This window comes from Pongo pygmaeus, chromosome 5 (genome assembly GCF_028885625.2).
Source record: "Pongo pygmaeus isolate AG05252 chromosome 5, NHGRI_mPonPyg2-v2.0_pri, whole genome shotgun sequence".
NCBI classification, from domain to species: Eukaryota; Metazoa; Chordata; class Mammalia; order Primates; family Hominidae; genus Pongo; species Pongo pygmaeus.
Window position 1 is genome coordinate 32644779 of NC_072378.2, and position 15131 is coordinate 32659909.

Below are 15131 nucleotides of genomic sequence, written 5' to 3' on the forward strand. Positions count from 1 at the left end.
CTACCATTGATGGGCATTTAGGTTGATTCCATGTATTTGCTATTGTGAATAGTTCTGTGTTTAACATAACTGTGCATGTGTCTTTATGATAGAATGGTTTATATTCCTTTGAGTCTATACCCAGTAATGGGATTGGCCAGCCAACACTTAGCTATCCAAAAAGCAGGTGATATAATCCCTAGTTACTTTGGCATGCTTTTTTTTATCCCCTCGACTAAGATGATATATGGATCCAAGACCCTATATATCTACTGGGTCTTGGATTTTTACATCTTTTTCCTGCCCATACTCTCTGATGACTTCTCTGAAAAGGACACTATGCATTCAATTTGGATTTTGGCTTGTAATTTCTAGCTGTGAGACCAGTAATCCCTTCTCCTGACCTCAGGTGGGCATTGGTCCCTGTACCCAATTATAGGGCCTATGCCCAAACATGGGCATATGGATTTTGCAGCCTCATCCCTGGGTCGGAACCATTGTCTCTGTATTTTCATCTGTGCAGTGAGAATACTTAGCCAATCAGCCTCTTTGCTCAGGCTTCAGAAAAATGTGTGGATGAGGACCTTGGAGAGACACTGGCTAATTCTGTGTTAATAGCTCCGATTCTCCTCTCTCAAATACCAACGCCTTTGTCCTAACATTATTGAAATGTGTAAAATGTTATTATGAAAACTGAATCCAGAGTGTGTTTAGATGGAACTAGAGGGGAGTATATAAGTATGTTTGCAATCTGTTAGAGTAACCTAGATGTCTGTCATGTTTAAAACTTAGAAAATTTTACCTACTCTCTGGATTAAGTGAGATGCTTTGGCAACTCTGGATCTGAATTCTTGCATGAAGAGGTTGGCTGGAGCAGGGCAGCAGCTACCCTCTTCAGACTATATGTGTCCTCCCAGTTTTACACAGTTCCCAGGAGACTCACCTCATCTCACTCATTTACTGACCTGCCTGGGCTCTTTTGGCATCTGCGTTTTTAACCTTGACAGGAAATTTGGGTTTTAATATTAGTGTGATTTAATTTCAGGCTGAGGAATCCCAGCGATGTTGGGTTTGCTTAAATCATTTGTAACTGAGATATGAGAACCAAATTTGCATTTTGGAAAAGTAGGACATAGTGTGAAAGGCGGTTTCACGAATTCTCTATTAAATATCATCATTGTCCGTGCTTGACCTGGTTTAAATATTGAGTCACTGTTGGTATGTGTTACCTTGGAAGTTGAGTTTAGAACTAAAATAATGGGAAATACTACAGTTATGAATCAAAAAGGTTGACTTGCAGTCCTAATCTTGAAGACTTTGGGTAATGTAGAAGCAAATGAATATGAGAAATATGAGGCACTTAGAAATAGAAACATCTAAGATAAGAAAAATCTCCACATATGACCAGCTGAGAAGTAAAGCACTTACTTGCAGTTCTCTGCGAAATTACTGAAAAATAAGCAAACAGAAATCCATTTAATTTTTCTCAAATAGAAGACACATAGTATTATCTAATATATTTTGCTGGAGTCTGTGAGGGGAGGACTTGGGTGGGCAATGAAGGAGGTATTCCAAACCACCCTATAGATTATTTGGTTTTAGATTAGTTTTATAATGCAAAACTAGATGTAAGATTTAGCAGTGATGATGTAATGATGAAGTCAAAGGTAGAGTTTCCTTAAAGGCCCTCTCCACTTATTGGACCTGAACAGCTTTGGGCATAGTGTTGGGAAAAGACCACTGGATCCTTGCACTATAATGTTTGAAAGAACACTGAAGGTCTCTCTCCATTTAGACATCATTTTGGATTTCATCTCTCTCTCTTTTTCTCTCTCCACCCTCCGGAAAATTCCTCCTACTTGTTATTTCATAGTATTGTTCAGTTTATTGTTGATGAATGCTAGCTTAGTCCCTCTTTTAATTAGTATTTTTAAAAAATTATAGGGCAAGCAGGTTAATAAGGAAGCAAGAGAAGAATGGGAAACTCAAATCACTTTGACAGAAGTGAAATGAAGGGGACCGTAGAGAACCAAGGAAAAAGAGATGTTATACTTACATATGGGTGCCACGGGTGGACCTAAAAACCAAATTAGATATCAGTGAAGATTTCTTTGAAAGAAACAAAGTTCCCCCCAGGGAGGTATATTTGTGTAGGGGAGAATCTTGGACACCTTTCTGGGTCCAAATTATGATTCTATGACTATATATTCTTTTTTTTTTTTTTTTGAGACGGAGTCTTGCTCTGTCACCCAGGCTGGAGTGCAGTGGCGAGATCTTGGCTCACTGCAAGCTCCGCCTCCCAGGTTCATGCCATTCTCCTGCCTCAGCCTCCCAAGTAGCTGGGACTACAGGTGCCCGCCACCATGCCCGGCTAATTTTTTGTATTTTTAGTAGAGACGGAGTTTCACCATTTTTTAGCCAGGATGGTCTCGATCTCCTGACCTCGTGATCCACCCGCCTCGGCCTCCCAAAGTGTTGGGATTACAGGCGTGAGCCACTGTGCCCGGCTGACTATATATTCTTTTTTTTTTTATTATACTTTAAGTTTTAGGGTACATGTGCACAATGTGCAGGTTAGTTACATATGTATACATGTGCCATGCTGGTGTGCTGCACCCATCAACTCGCCATTTAGCATTAGGTATATCTCCTAATGCTATCCCTCCCCCCTCCCCCCACCCCACAACAGTCCCCAGAGTGTGATGCTCTCCTTCCTGTGTCCATGTGTTCTCATTGTATTTGGCTCAGTTTCTTATATCTTACAAAGGGGTTAGTGGAATTATTCTAAGGATTAAATGAGATAATGTAATTAAAGCACTTAAATAGTTCTAGAGGAGATACAAAGTAAATATATGTTTGAAATTATGTAAATATAACTTCTTTCTCAGGGAGAAGCTGGATGAGCAGAAGGCAGAGGAAACTGGAAGCTTTGAGTCAGGTAGCTGCACACAGAGTTAGAAATGAGCAGGGTAGAGACAGGTCTCTAAGCCTTGCAGGGAGCAACAAGAACAACAACAGAAAACAGTAGAAAAAGAAATTGAACTTACCTCGGGGTGCTGAAGGTGGACCAGCTGAAAAACAGAGAGGTATCTTAGCAACGGTTTTTTCTCCCATGATATTTTGCTTTCTATGTAGAGAGTTTCTTCTTGGTAGGTCATTTTAACAATGGGGAAAACTTTCCCTTTGGTATTCATTTACTTTTAATATGAATCAGCAGAATGTGAACTTTCAAAAAATCATTAATAACTTCATGGAATTTTGATGATGGGAAAGTAAATGGTTAAGGCAGTATGCACCCCAAGCCTGGAAATCTTAGCTGTACCAGGGAAAGGAGAGATTCTAGAATCCTACAGTGGTGAAAACATGGACTTACTGATGGCAAGTGAAATGAATCCAGCTTGTAACTAGACCAGAGACAGTTATCTCCTTTTTCTTTCCCCTTTGCTCAAATTGTCTTTCAATTTGTTAAGTCCCTTGTAATATATCATTTTGACCTGCTGATAAACTTTCTCCCCTGCCCTTTATTTTTTAGTAAAATAGTAAGTTTGATTTTTTCCATAGAGTTATTTAAAAGGTGAGAGAATGAGGTGTCACGTGAAAGCAAAACATGGAGGAAATAACAACTTAAAGTTGTTATTTAAAGTTTAGGCTTAAATCCTCTAAAGTCTCTAAAAGGTGATACAAATTTTTCTTAGATGTTTTGGAATTTAGATGTGGAAAAAAGAGACCAGATATGGCAGGAGGTTCAACTGAAAAAGGGTTATAGAAACTTCTTATCTACTCCTTTCTCTCCTACCATTTTTTCCCTTTTTAAGATAGTCTCTTGTTGATGGGCTTTGAAATTTTGTAAAATTTTTTTCTCTGCTCTGACTTATCTCTTCCCTTTTTGCAGTGACTGGTAACTGCTTGAAATCCTGCAGGGGATTGTAAATTGGTAGTCTTAAAACTTTCCTGTACATCATTAATAATCCAGAGAGGTTTTGATAATGAGACAGCAAGAGGCCAAGATGTATCTCAAGCCGTTTGTATCCCAATATGGGCATATAAAGACTCTTGAACTCCACTAGAGACCAACTGAGTCCTAAAGGAGAGAATTCAATGAACACATAGACTTACTGATTGTGTGAGGATGCGATGTGACTGAAAAACAAGCAAAGATACTTTTTGTTACCTCCTTCTTGTTTCTTTTCCTACTCATTTTTTTTCTATTGGTAAATTTACTAGTGATATACTTGCTTGAACAGTTTTTTTGTTTTTAATCAAAGGCACTAGAAATTTCCAGAAAACTAATTATCAGCTGGTTGAATTCTGGATAATGGAAAAACAAAAGGCTGAGAAAATAGAACTTCAAGTTCCATGTTGCAACTCAAGTTCCAATAGACATCAGTGGACTTTGATAAGTGCACCACAGAGAAACAAATAAATAACTGACTAATTGCCTGTATACATGACTTATCTAGAAAGCAGAAACGGATCTATATCATTTTTCTCTCATTTTTTTTTCTTCTGCATGGAAAGTTCCTAACATTCTTTAGAGTCATGTAAAAACTTTTTTCTATGGTCTTTATTTTTTATGCGAGTCAGTGAATGTTCTAGAAACTTATTAATAATGTATTTATGCCTTTCTGCCCATGGATGCCACGGAAGAAGCATCGTTAAAGTCTCTCTTCTCCTAGCCATCTTGTCTAAGTCAGAGTCTCCTAAAGAGCCAGAACAGCTGAGGAAGCTCTTCATTAGAGGGTTGAGCTTTGAAACAACTGATGAGAGCTTGAGGAGCCATGACAGGAGCATGAGTGTCATGAGGGACACTTCCGGACAGTGTGGTCATGAGAGATCCAAACCCAAGCACTCCAGGGACTTTGGGTTTGTCACATATGCCACTGTGGAGGAGGTGGATGCAGCCGTGAATGCAAGGCCACACAAGGTGGATGGAAGAGTTGTGGAACCAAAGAGAGCTGTCACAAGAGAAGATTCTCAAATACCAGGTGCCCACTTAACTGTGAAAAAGATATATGCTGGTGGCATTAAATAAGACACTGAAGAAATCACCTAAGAAATTATTTTGAGTAGTATGGAAAAATTGAAGTGATTGAAAACATGACTGACTGAGGCAGTGGCAAGAAAAGGGGCTTTGCCTTTGTAACCTTTGATGACCATGACTCCGTGGATAAGACTGTCATTCAGAAATACCACACTGTGAATGGCCACAACTGTGAAGTTAGGAAAGCCTGTCAAAGCAAGAGATGGCTAGTGCTCCATCCAGCCAAAGAGGTCGAAGTGGTTCTGGAAACTTTGGTGGTGGTCATGGAGATGGTTTCAGTGGGAATGACAACTTTGATCATGGAGGAAACTTCAGTGGTCGTGGTGGCTTTGGTGGCAGCTGTGGTGGTGGTGGATATGGTGGCAGTGGGGATGGCTATAATGGATTTGGTAATGATGGGAACAATTTTGGAGGTGGTGGAAGCTACAATGATTTTGGCAGTTACAACAATCGGTCTTCAAATTTTGGACCCATGAAGGGAGGAAACTTTGGAGGCAGAAGCTCTGGCCTCTATGGTGGTGGAGGCCAATACTTTGCCAAACCATGAAACCAAAGTGGCTATTGCGGTTCCAGTAGCAGCAGTAGCTATGGCAGTGGCAGAAGATTTTAATTAGGAAACAAAGCTTAGCAGGAGAGGAGAGCCAGAGAAGTGACAGGGAAGCTACAGGTTACAACAGATTTGTGAACTCAGCCAAGCACAGTCGTGGCAGGGCCTACCTGGTACAAAGAAGACATGTTTTAGGCAAATACTCATGTGTATGGGCAAAAAGCTTGAGGACTGTATTTGTGACTAATTGTATAACAGGTTATTTTAGTTTCTGTTCTGTGGAAAGTGTAAAGCATTCCAACAAAGGGTTTTAATGTAGTTTTTTTTTTGCACCCATGCTGTTTATTGCTAAATGTAATAGTCTGATCGTGACGCTGAAAAAAAAAATATATTTGTGTTCTGAGTAATGGAAAAATAAGGGACCAAGGAAATTGGGACATTATCATATCACAATGTGGATGCATACATTTTGGCTTAAGATATGTTAGACACTGCTGGAGACAATTGAGTTTCAGTCATGAAGGGAAATGGTCAAACTTACAAGAGGATCCCGTAGCTGAAAAACAAAGATAAATCAATGTGTACAGGCTGCTGAAAGAGGAGCTAGTTTTCATACTACTTTCCTGAAAGGAAATATCAGAAATGGCAATGGAAGAAACATCCTTCTTAGGGCAGGGGCATAGAGCGCTGTGCTGGGGAATATACCTGCCATCATGCCTTGTGGGGATTCTGCCTTCTGCTTAGTATAGGAGGCTGCAGGAAAGGGAGATGATTGATCTCTTCCCTTTTTGCAATGAGTGGTTACTGCTGGAAATCCTGCAGGGGATTGGTAATTTCTTTAAACTGTGCTGCCTTTACCTTTCTTCTCCCTATTTCTGCCATCCTGTGAAAGCTTTCATTTATTCATACAAATATTCTTCCCTTCCCTTGTTGACAAGTCACTATAAACTTCGGGTAGTTTCCGAAGTTTATCTCTCTATTTTGGGTTTGGTATTCTCCTTTATTCATTCCTTATAGGAGTGGAGCAGCAGCTAAATAGTGGAATAAGCAAAAGAAATGAAGAAATATGAGTTTCTACACACACAAGACAGAAATGAGCAGAGAGGAAAAAGTATGCCAGGCCCTATAGGAAGCCAAAGGCAGCTGTCATACAATAGACATGGAACTTAACCAGTCATTTCTGAAGTTTCATCTGGTGGTAAAAAACGGAAGGAACACAAAATGGAGAAATCAACATGTGTAGAACCAAGTGAATTCAGTTCTTCCTTGATAGGCTTAAAGAGGGTAACTGAAGAGAGGATATGGGGGGCTCTAAAATCTGACAGCTCAGTGCATGTCCAGCCTTATGTGCCTTACTTTGTGCTTTGTAGCCTCAGACCTGTTTCTGCTGGTCTGAGGCAGGAGAGTGGTTATAAAGTGATAAAATGAGGCTTTGTTCTTCCTTCTCATTTCATTTAGGGACAGTAAATGCTTGAAACACTTCTAGAGGTTCATAATGTCTTAAACTTGTACTTATATGTACTTTTGTCAGTCTCATTTTCTTTTTCTTTTATTTTCTTTCTTTCTTTTTTTTTTTTCTTTTTGAGACAGAGTCTTGCTCTGTTGCCCAGGCTGGAGTGCAGTGGCATGACCTCAGCTCACTGCAACCTCCGTCTCCCAGGTTCAAGCGATTACAGGTGCCTGCCACCAAGTCTGGCTCATTTTTGTAGGTTTTTTTTTTTTTTTGAGACGGAGTCTCACTCTGTCACCCAGGCTGGAGTGCGGTGGCGTGATCTCAGCTCACTGCAAGCTCTGCCTCCTGGGTTCATGCCATTCTCCTGCCTCAGCCTCCCGAGTAGCTGGAACTACAGGCACCCGCCACCACGCCCGACTAATTTTTTTTTTTTTTTTTTGTATTTTTAGTAGAGACGGGGTTTCACCGTGTTAGCCAGGATGGTCTCGATCTCCTGACTTCGTGATCTGCCTGCCTTGGCCTCCCAAAGTGCTGGATTACAGGCGTGAGCCACCAGTGTGCTGGGCCTAATTTTTGTATTTTTAATAGAGGCGCAGTTTCATCATGTTGCCCAGGCTGGTCTTGAACTACTGACCTTAAGTGATCTGGCCCATGGGGCCTCCCAAAGTGCTGGGATTATAGGTGTGAGCCACTGTGCCCGGCCTCCTTTTTTTTTTGAGACAGAGTCTCGCTCTGTCACCCAGGCTGGAGGGCAGTGACACGATCTCGGCTCACTGCAACCTCCACCTCCCGGGTTCAAGTGATTCTCCTGCCTCAGCCTCCTGAGTAGCTGAGATTACAGGCGTGCGCCACCACACCTGGCTAACTTTTGTATTTTTTTTTTTTTTAGACAGTGTCTCACTCTGTCACCCAGGCTGGAGTGCAGTGGTGCGATCTCGGCTCACTGCAATCTCCACCTCCCAAGTTCAAGTGATTCTCCTGCCTCAGCCTCCCAAGTAGCTGGGACTACAGGCATGCACTACCATGCCCGGCCAATTTTTTGTATTTTTAATAGAGACGAAGTTTCACCATGTTGGCCAGGCTGGTCTTGAACTTCTGACCTCAAGTGATCCACCCACCTTGGCCTCCCAAAGTGCTAGGATTACAGGCGTGAGCCACCTTGCCTGGCCAAATTTTTGTATTTTTAGTAGAGACGGGGTTTCACCATTTTGGTCAGGCTGGTCTCGAACTCCTGACCTCGTGATCCACCTGCCTCGGGCTCCCAAAGTGCTGGGATTACAGGCATGAGCCACCGTGCCTGGGCCCGGCCTCATTTTCTTTAGTCACTCTTTTTCACTAACCTTTTATTTAATTAATTATATTTAAGAGGTACAAGTACAGATTTCTTACGTTGTATATGGCATAGTGGTGAAGTCTGGGCTTTTAGTGTACCCATTACCCAAATAGTGAATATTCTACCCAATAATTTTTATTGACTTGAAAAGTTTTCTTCCTACTCTTCTTTACTAGGGCTGTTGGGAGCCACTAATTTTTGTTAAAGTCATTTAAATTTTAATCAGTTCATTTTGCACTTTCTCCAAATCGCTTATAACTTAGGGGAAAGTTAGGAAGGAATAAAATAGCAATATATTTTTCATTTATACACTATCATATTTTTAAATTGTTTACACATAAGGGAGAGGGAGTCAAGCAGGGGAGAAAAGGGAAAGGGAATTCATGTATCCATGTAGATTCTCTGGCACATGGTGGCTATTAGGGAACTGTGGACCAGATGTGACCCTTCCTTCAGCCCCAGTGAGATCCTCTGAGGTGAGCTGGCTTATGTTTATCCTCCCTGTAATAATTATGAGAACTTCCAAGGCTATAAGTCTTGGCAATAACTGTGAGTACTGAGAAAAGCAGTCTTGATTCAGGGGAATAGTCAATAACAAATGGCTCTTATTCATTCACAAAAAGGATAGTTAGAACCAGAATTCAGGGCAGTAAATATCCAGTTTTAATGGTCACAGTGTGATTGTGTGGGATGCTGCCTGCCCTCTACACATTTTGGGTTTGTTTTCCCAAGTTATCTTATAGGACTGTAAACTCCATAGCACCAGTGACCAACCACATCTTTCTCTCCCTTATTCATGACTTTATCCTCAGTGCTCAGCTTAGTATCTGATACACGGTAGGAGCTCAGCTAGATGAAGGAATGTTTGTTTGAATATATGTGACTTGCCCTCTGATAATTCTTCCTGCTTGACTTAAACTTTCTAATGCTATCCCTTAATTTCTAGATTCAGAATTTCCCAAGTCCTGGGGTTGGTTTGATGCCCTAGATTTTAACACCGGTTTCTCCCTAGCTCGTCACAATATGAACTTTCACTTTATTCTCTTCCATATGTGATGCTTCTGCCAGTTCCTGTAATTACAGCCCAATTACTGTCATATCCTGTTCCATGAGGTGCTCTGTCCTATCTTTCTTTTCCTCTCTGTCATACGTGTGTGTGCACGTGCGCATGTGTGGTGGGGATGTTTGGAGATAGTGAGCAGGATAGGACATGAGGAAAGAGAAAGGCCTTTGGAGAGAAGACTGGAGAACTCAGGTTAGACTAGACTCTGAATAGTATTTCCTGTTAAATTTTATTGTCTTTTCTCCTTTTTGTATTTATTCTTAAAATTTGATTTTCTTTTCTCATTTCCTCCTCATTGTCTCCTCCATTATCTTTGAGTAGGCCCTTTAGAAACTACAAAGCACTTCGGAACTGGAAAGCTGCCCTTATTATTCTCTCTCTGCTACTTTAGAAAATTCTTGTATATTGTTATAGAAGACATTATGACTATTTCTGGGGAAATTTTCTTACTCTTTTTCTTTAAAAAAAAATAGCCCTGGAGAATTCTCAGTAGGTTGAAACTAGGAAGCATAAAAACATGTGTAAAATAACTGCTCTTATGGCAGTAAGACACATCTAGGGCATTTGAGACAGGCAGCAGGCCCTCTAGACACTGTAGAAGATCAAGGAACCTGGAGGGAGAAGGATAGATAAGGTACTTACCATTGGGTCCAGGATATTGTACTAAAAAATAGAAACAAACAAATTAAATACACACACACACACACACACACACACACACTTATATTTTTTGAGACAGAGTCTCACTCTGTCGCCCAGGCTGGAGTGCAGTAGGGTGATCTTGGCTCACTGCAACCTCCACCTTCTGGGTTCAAGTGATTCTCATGCCTCAGCCTCCTGAGTAGCAGGGATTACAGGTGCCTGCCACCATGCCTGGCTATTTTTTGTATTTTTAGTAGAGATGGGGTTTTGCCATATTGGCCAGGCTGGTCTTGAACTCCTGACCTCAGGTGATCCTTGGCCTCTCAAAGTGCTGGGATTACAGGTGTGAGCCACTGCGCCTGGCCCAAAAACACCTCCATTAGTGATGTTTTCCAAAGGCAAGCAGTGAAAATGATTTTCTCAGGAATTACTAAATCTCAGTATTCAGGATTAAATATTTTTCATTGCACTGCTGCTGTACTGTAGCCTCTGCATAAGAACCAGATCTTCTTTTAGGAGATTATTAACCCTGTTTTAGTTAGCATAACCACTTCATTCTTGCTTTTCATTATAGGTGTTGGAGATGAGATCCTTAATTGTATTCCTTTTCCCATATTCCCCCAGTCTTTTTTCCTCACATCACTCTGTTTCGCTCTCAGCTATCTTTCTTTTATGTTCTTGTTCATTTCTTATATTCTTTTCCAGATTCGATTACACCCTTGCCTTAGGAAGTTATTCTAATGATTATTGACAAGCCACTATAATCATTATTAGAACAATGCCTATCTATTATGAATTTTAAGGTAATGGAATTTCCATTTTCTAAAATATAATTGGTTGCCCAGAGAGATGATTAGTGTTAATCCAAACTGCACCATTTTGTAAGCCTCCAGCTATTTCGAAGATCTTGGTCAAAGTGAAACATTTCACGGGGGTTCGGGCTGTGAGAAACATTCTGCCTAACCACCTGACCACAAGGTGGACAAAGGGCCAGCTAAAGAAACATCCGTATCATATTCAGCTGGGAGAAAGTGCAAGGAACACTACATTCTGCAGGAACAAGGGCCAGAACCCCCTCATCATGGGAACATCTTATCAATATCCTGCTGGCCAGCAAGCCATACTACCCAGACCCCTCCCGCCTATACCTATAAGTACCCCCAGCCTGTAAGCAGCGGTGGGCACTGGCATTAGGCTGGTTCCCCACTTCTGTAGGTCTTATGCTGGACATAAAGCCTACATTTGCTGTAGAGCCACCACTCTCTCTGTGTCTTTCTTTAACCCTCGCCTTCCCTCCAAAACCTAACAGTTAGGATATGGGGAAATGAAAGTCTAAGAAATATGATTTTCAGCTTCTTTAACCCAGATACTTAAACAGTTGGAGCCAGTCTCCTACAGACATAGTAAGAAGCCAATAGAGATAAGTTGATATATACAGGCAGCTTAGCAATAGGTCCTGGAGTTTGCACTAAAAAGAAATTCAAATTGGCATATCAGTATGGTTATTTGACTGGAGAGTGTATTTTTCACTAATTTTATCCTAGAAGTGAGGCTTTGAGAGGTAGAGCAGGGGAGAGGAAGTGATATCAGTTATGAGATCATTAGGGAGACTTAATCCAACTATGTTAACTATAGAAAAAAGGAAAAAGGATATTTAGCATTTACTGCAATATTTCAGCCCAAGGTGAAGGTTTTTATAGGATCCTTGCCAACCTAAGAGATACTAGGGAAAGGCGAAACTTTGTTATTAGGTATTAACATTACTGATAGTAGGGAAAGGTGAAACACTTCTTGTCAGTAAGAGTGGAAGATATTCTCAAGGGACTGTTCTTTCACTAAAATCTTTATTTCTGATTAACTAATGTGTTCCAGAGGTACGAGGTAAGAATCTAGTTTCCTGTTCTCACAGCTTCCAGCTTATTGGAGAGTGATAGAGCAGTGACTGCTGCTTTGATTAGTTTTAGAGTCTGTGAGCAAAGAGTCAACAAAACCTTCTGTTTTTTGTTTGTTTGTTTTGTTTTGTTTTTTGAGACAAGGTCTCACTCTGTCACCCAGGCTGGAGTGCAGTGGTGCAGTCCTAGCTCACTACAGTCTTGACCTCCTGGGCTCAAGTGATCCTCCCATCTCAGCCTCCTGAGTAGCTAGGACTACAGCTGCATGCCACTATGCCTGGCTAATTAAAAAAAATTTTGTAGAGATGGGGTCTTGCTCTATTGTTGCTCAGGCTGGTCTTGAACTCCTGGTCTCAAGTGATCCTCCTGCCTTAGCCTCCCAAAGTGCAGGGATTACAGGTGTGAGCCCATGCCTGGCCAAAACCTTCAGTTTTTAATGAGAATTTGGCCTTCAGTTGATTTTCTAGCTCTGATTGCCTGGTGACCTGGTAAATATCGAAAGCCTGTTATGTATCTTTTTTTTTTTTTTTTTTTTTAGACGGAGTCTCACTGTCGCCCAGGCTGGAGTGCAGTGGCAATATCTCGGCTCACTGCAACTTCTGCCTCCTGGGTTCAAGCGATTCTCCTGCCTCAGCCTCCTGAGTAGCTGGGACTGCAGGCGCACGACACCACACCTAGCTAATTTTTGTATTTTTTTAAGTAGAGATGGGGTTTCACCATATTGGCCAGGCTGGTCTCGAACTTCTGACCTTGTGATCTGCTGGTCTTAGCCTCCCAAAGTGCTGGGATTACTGCACCCGGCCGAAAGCCTGTTATGTTATTTAGCAACACAGCTTACATAAGAATGATCCTTGATGTTAGACTGCATCTGAACTGGGAGAATTGTAAATATGTAATAAGAAGCCATAACTTTGGGCTTCCCTGAGTGTAGTGACCCATGTATTTGGTCATATTCCTTATGGGATCCCTGCAGGTAATGTGTATGGGGTTCTTATAGGAGATTTTAGTTCCTGGTGGACCTGTGCGGTTTCTAAGCCAGGTCAGCTCCCAACTCAACTGACAGAAGGCCAAACAGAATAGGTCCTAGGTAGCTATGTGGACACCTGCATAGATCATGGCGAGTACTACTCCCACAGCAGAGGGATAGCTGATAATGCCCTTGCTGGCAAGCTGTGCTTCCTGCCTTAGGTCCTACTGAGTAGACTGTTGCCAGATGAGAGCTATGATAATCTTGTAAGTCTACATGGTTAGTTGAATCTAAAAAGACCATATCCTCACCCAGTGGGCATTGCAGTTAATAATCCTTCACTTCAGTGTCACTCAGAATGAGAAATATCCAAGTTTTGATCAATAATCCCCAAACTTTTAACTCTGAATCTTTTTTTCCTGTGTAAAACACCTGGAAGATGGCTTTCCAGATCTGGATACCTTTGGCTGTGAGCAGTAAACCAGTTACACATTTAGATATTATGCTAACTTAATAGTTGCTTTGCCTGTATCTACAAATATATATCTTTGGTTCTGAAGTACAACTGTTAGGATACCTGCCCTCTTGACATAAGTTATAAATCCTTGGATAGGTGATCACTTCAAAATTTTGTTTCTTCAGTTTTTCCATATTTTCTTCCTCCCTTTCCAGTTTCAATTTGTGACTTTTTGTACCTTTATTTTTATTCTCTTTCTCAGCATACTCATTTCTCTTCTTTATTCTCTTATGTGCCAATTCACTTACTCTTTCTACTTCCAATTTTCTTCCTACTTTTGTCCTTTTTAAATTTTCTCCTTTTTATCTCTCTCTCATCTGCATCTTAATTCTTTATCTGTTACTCATTCTCTCACTTTATCTCCTCTAGGCCTTTACTACCCTTTAATCTCAATATTAGAAGTTCATTTTATTCATTGTTAATAACCTGTTATAACACCCAAAAATGATAGTGGAAAGAAGAGTTAGTAAAACTTCAGTCTTAATTTTATTAATTAACCCATCCTCTTATTTTTTTGAGAAATGACTCCTGACCCTCAGTTTCCTCATCTCTAAATATGGGGATAATAACTGCCTTACCCATTGCCATTTGAATGTTGTTTAGATGCAACAAAGTAATGTACACCAGTGTTAAAAAAACAGTAGTAAGACATTATAGGGATCACTCAAAGAATGTGACTAGGTTGCCAAAAGTTGCTGAAAATAGAGCCTAACTCTACTGGAGAGAACTTTTCAGGGCAATTAGAAAGGTTTAAAGGAAGGCTGGGTGCGGTGGCTCACGCCTGTAATCCCAACACTTTGGGAGGCCGAGGCAGGTGGATCATGAGGTCAGGAGATGGAGATCATCCTGGCTAACAGAGTGAAACCCCATCTCTACTAAAAATACAAAAAAATTAGCTGGGCGTGGTGGTGGGTGCCTGTAGTCCCAGCTACTTGGGAGGCTGAGACAGGAGAATGGCGTGAACCTGGGAGGCGGAGCTTGCAGTGAGTGGAGATCATGCCACTGCACTCCAGCCTGGATGACAGAGCGAGACTCCATCTCAAAAAAAAAAAAGAAAGGAAAATTAAAATTTGCATTATTTTACAAAGTGAAGATAATCTAATAATGGAAAAATTATTTGCATGGAAAGCAAAGCAGGAAGTTTAGGTGCTGGGTTCTAAGTCTTTATTAAGTATTGGCTGTACAGAGCTAGATTTTACGCTGAAGTGGAAACAGCTTAGGACCATCTCTAGCAGGATATTTTTCACTTTGCATTTCAGCTTCATAGTTAATATATTTTTATTGCAGAACCTGGATGAGTCCAATCTGGAGTACTGGGTGAGATTATGAGGTGGCAGAAGGACTTGATCCTTGAGTCCTTGGGCATGAATAATTGAAATAAAAATAGATTGATGTTCTAAGTAAAGTACCAAAAGGCATTATAATTGAGAATCAGATGACTTACCAATGGTTTTTTGAAAGAGCTCTAAAAAAAAAAAGAGAAAAGAAATCAGTGGCTATATATATATTTTATATATACTTTTTATTTATATACTTTCATTTGTATACTTTCCCTAGTAGGAATCTGCATCACTATTGTCAAGTTCAGCTGCAGTTGAGTAGTAGAAATGGTGACTTTCTTGCTATGGCAAACTAGTACATATAAGGGCCTCCTCATCTAAAAATCCCTTGTGTGATGCTGAGAAGCCATTGGAAAT

General features: G+C 40.8%; 1 protein-coding gene, 1 long non-coding RNA gene and 1 pseudogene across 4 annotated transcripts in view; 2 read left to right on the top strand and 1 right to left on the bottom strand.

The window, feature by feature from the left end:
• The window catches only part of LOC129039453 (uncharacterized), a 139648-nt gene that overhangs the window by 75394 nt on the left and 49123 nt on the right, over nucleotides 1-15131 (top strand). The window lies entirely within an intron of this gene.
• TSBP1 (testis expressed basic protein 1) overlaps nucleotides 1-15131 on the bottom strand; it is an 82308-nt gene that overhangs the window by 35843 nt on the left and 31334 nt on the right. For all 3 annotated transcript variants that reach the window (XM_063666081.1, XM_063666080.1, XM_063666082.1), the window contains 6 exons: nucleotides 14879-14899; nucleotides 11495-11526; nucleotides 3776-3785; nucleotides 3027-3050; nucleotides 2036-2056; nucleotides 1408-1428 (listed from right to left, as the gene is read on the bottom strand). In XM_063666081.1, coding sequence (XP_063522151.1) covers nucleotides 1408-1428; nucleotides 2036-2056; nucleotides 3027-3050; nucleotides 3776-3785; nucleotides 11495-11526; nucleotides 14879-14899 — 129 coding nt within the window. The remainder of the gene's footprint in view (nucleotides 1-1407; nucleotides 1429-2035; nucleotides 2057-3026; nucleotides 3051-3775; nucleotides 3786-11494; nucleotides 11527-14878; nucleotides 14900-15131) is intronic.
• Nucleotides 4791-5939, top strand: LOC129039451 (heterogeneous nuclear ribonucleoprotein A1-like; annotated as a pseudogene).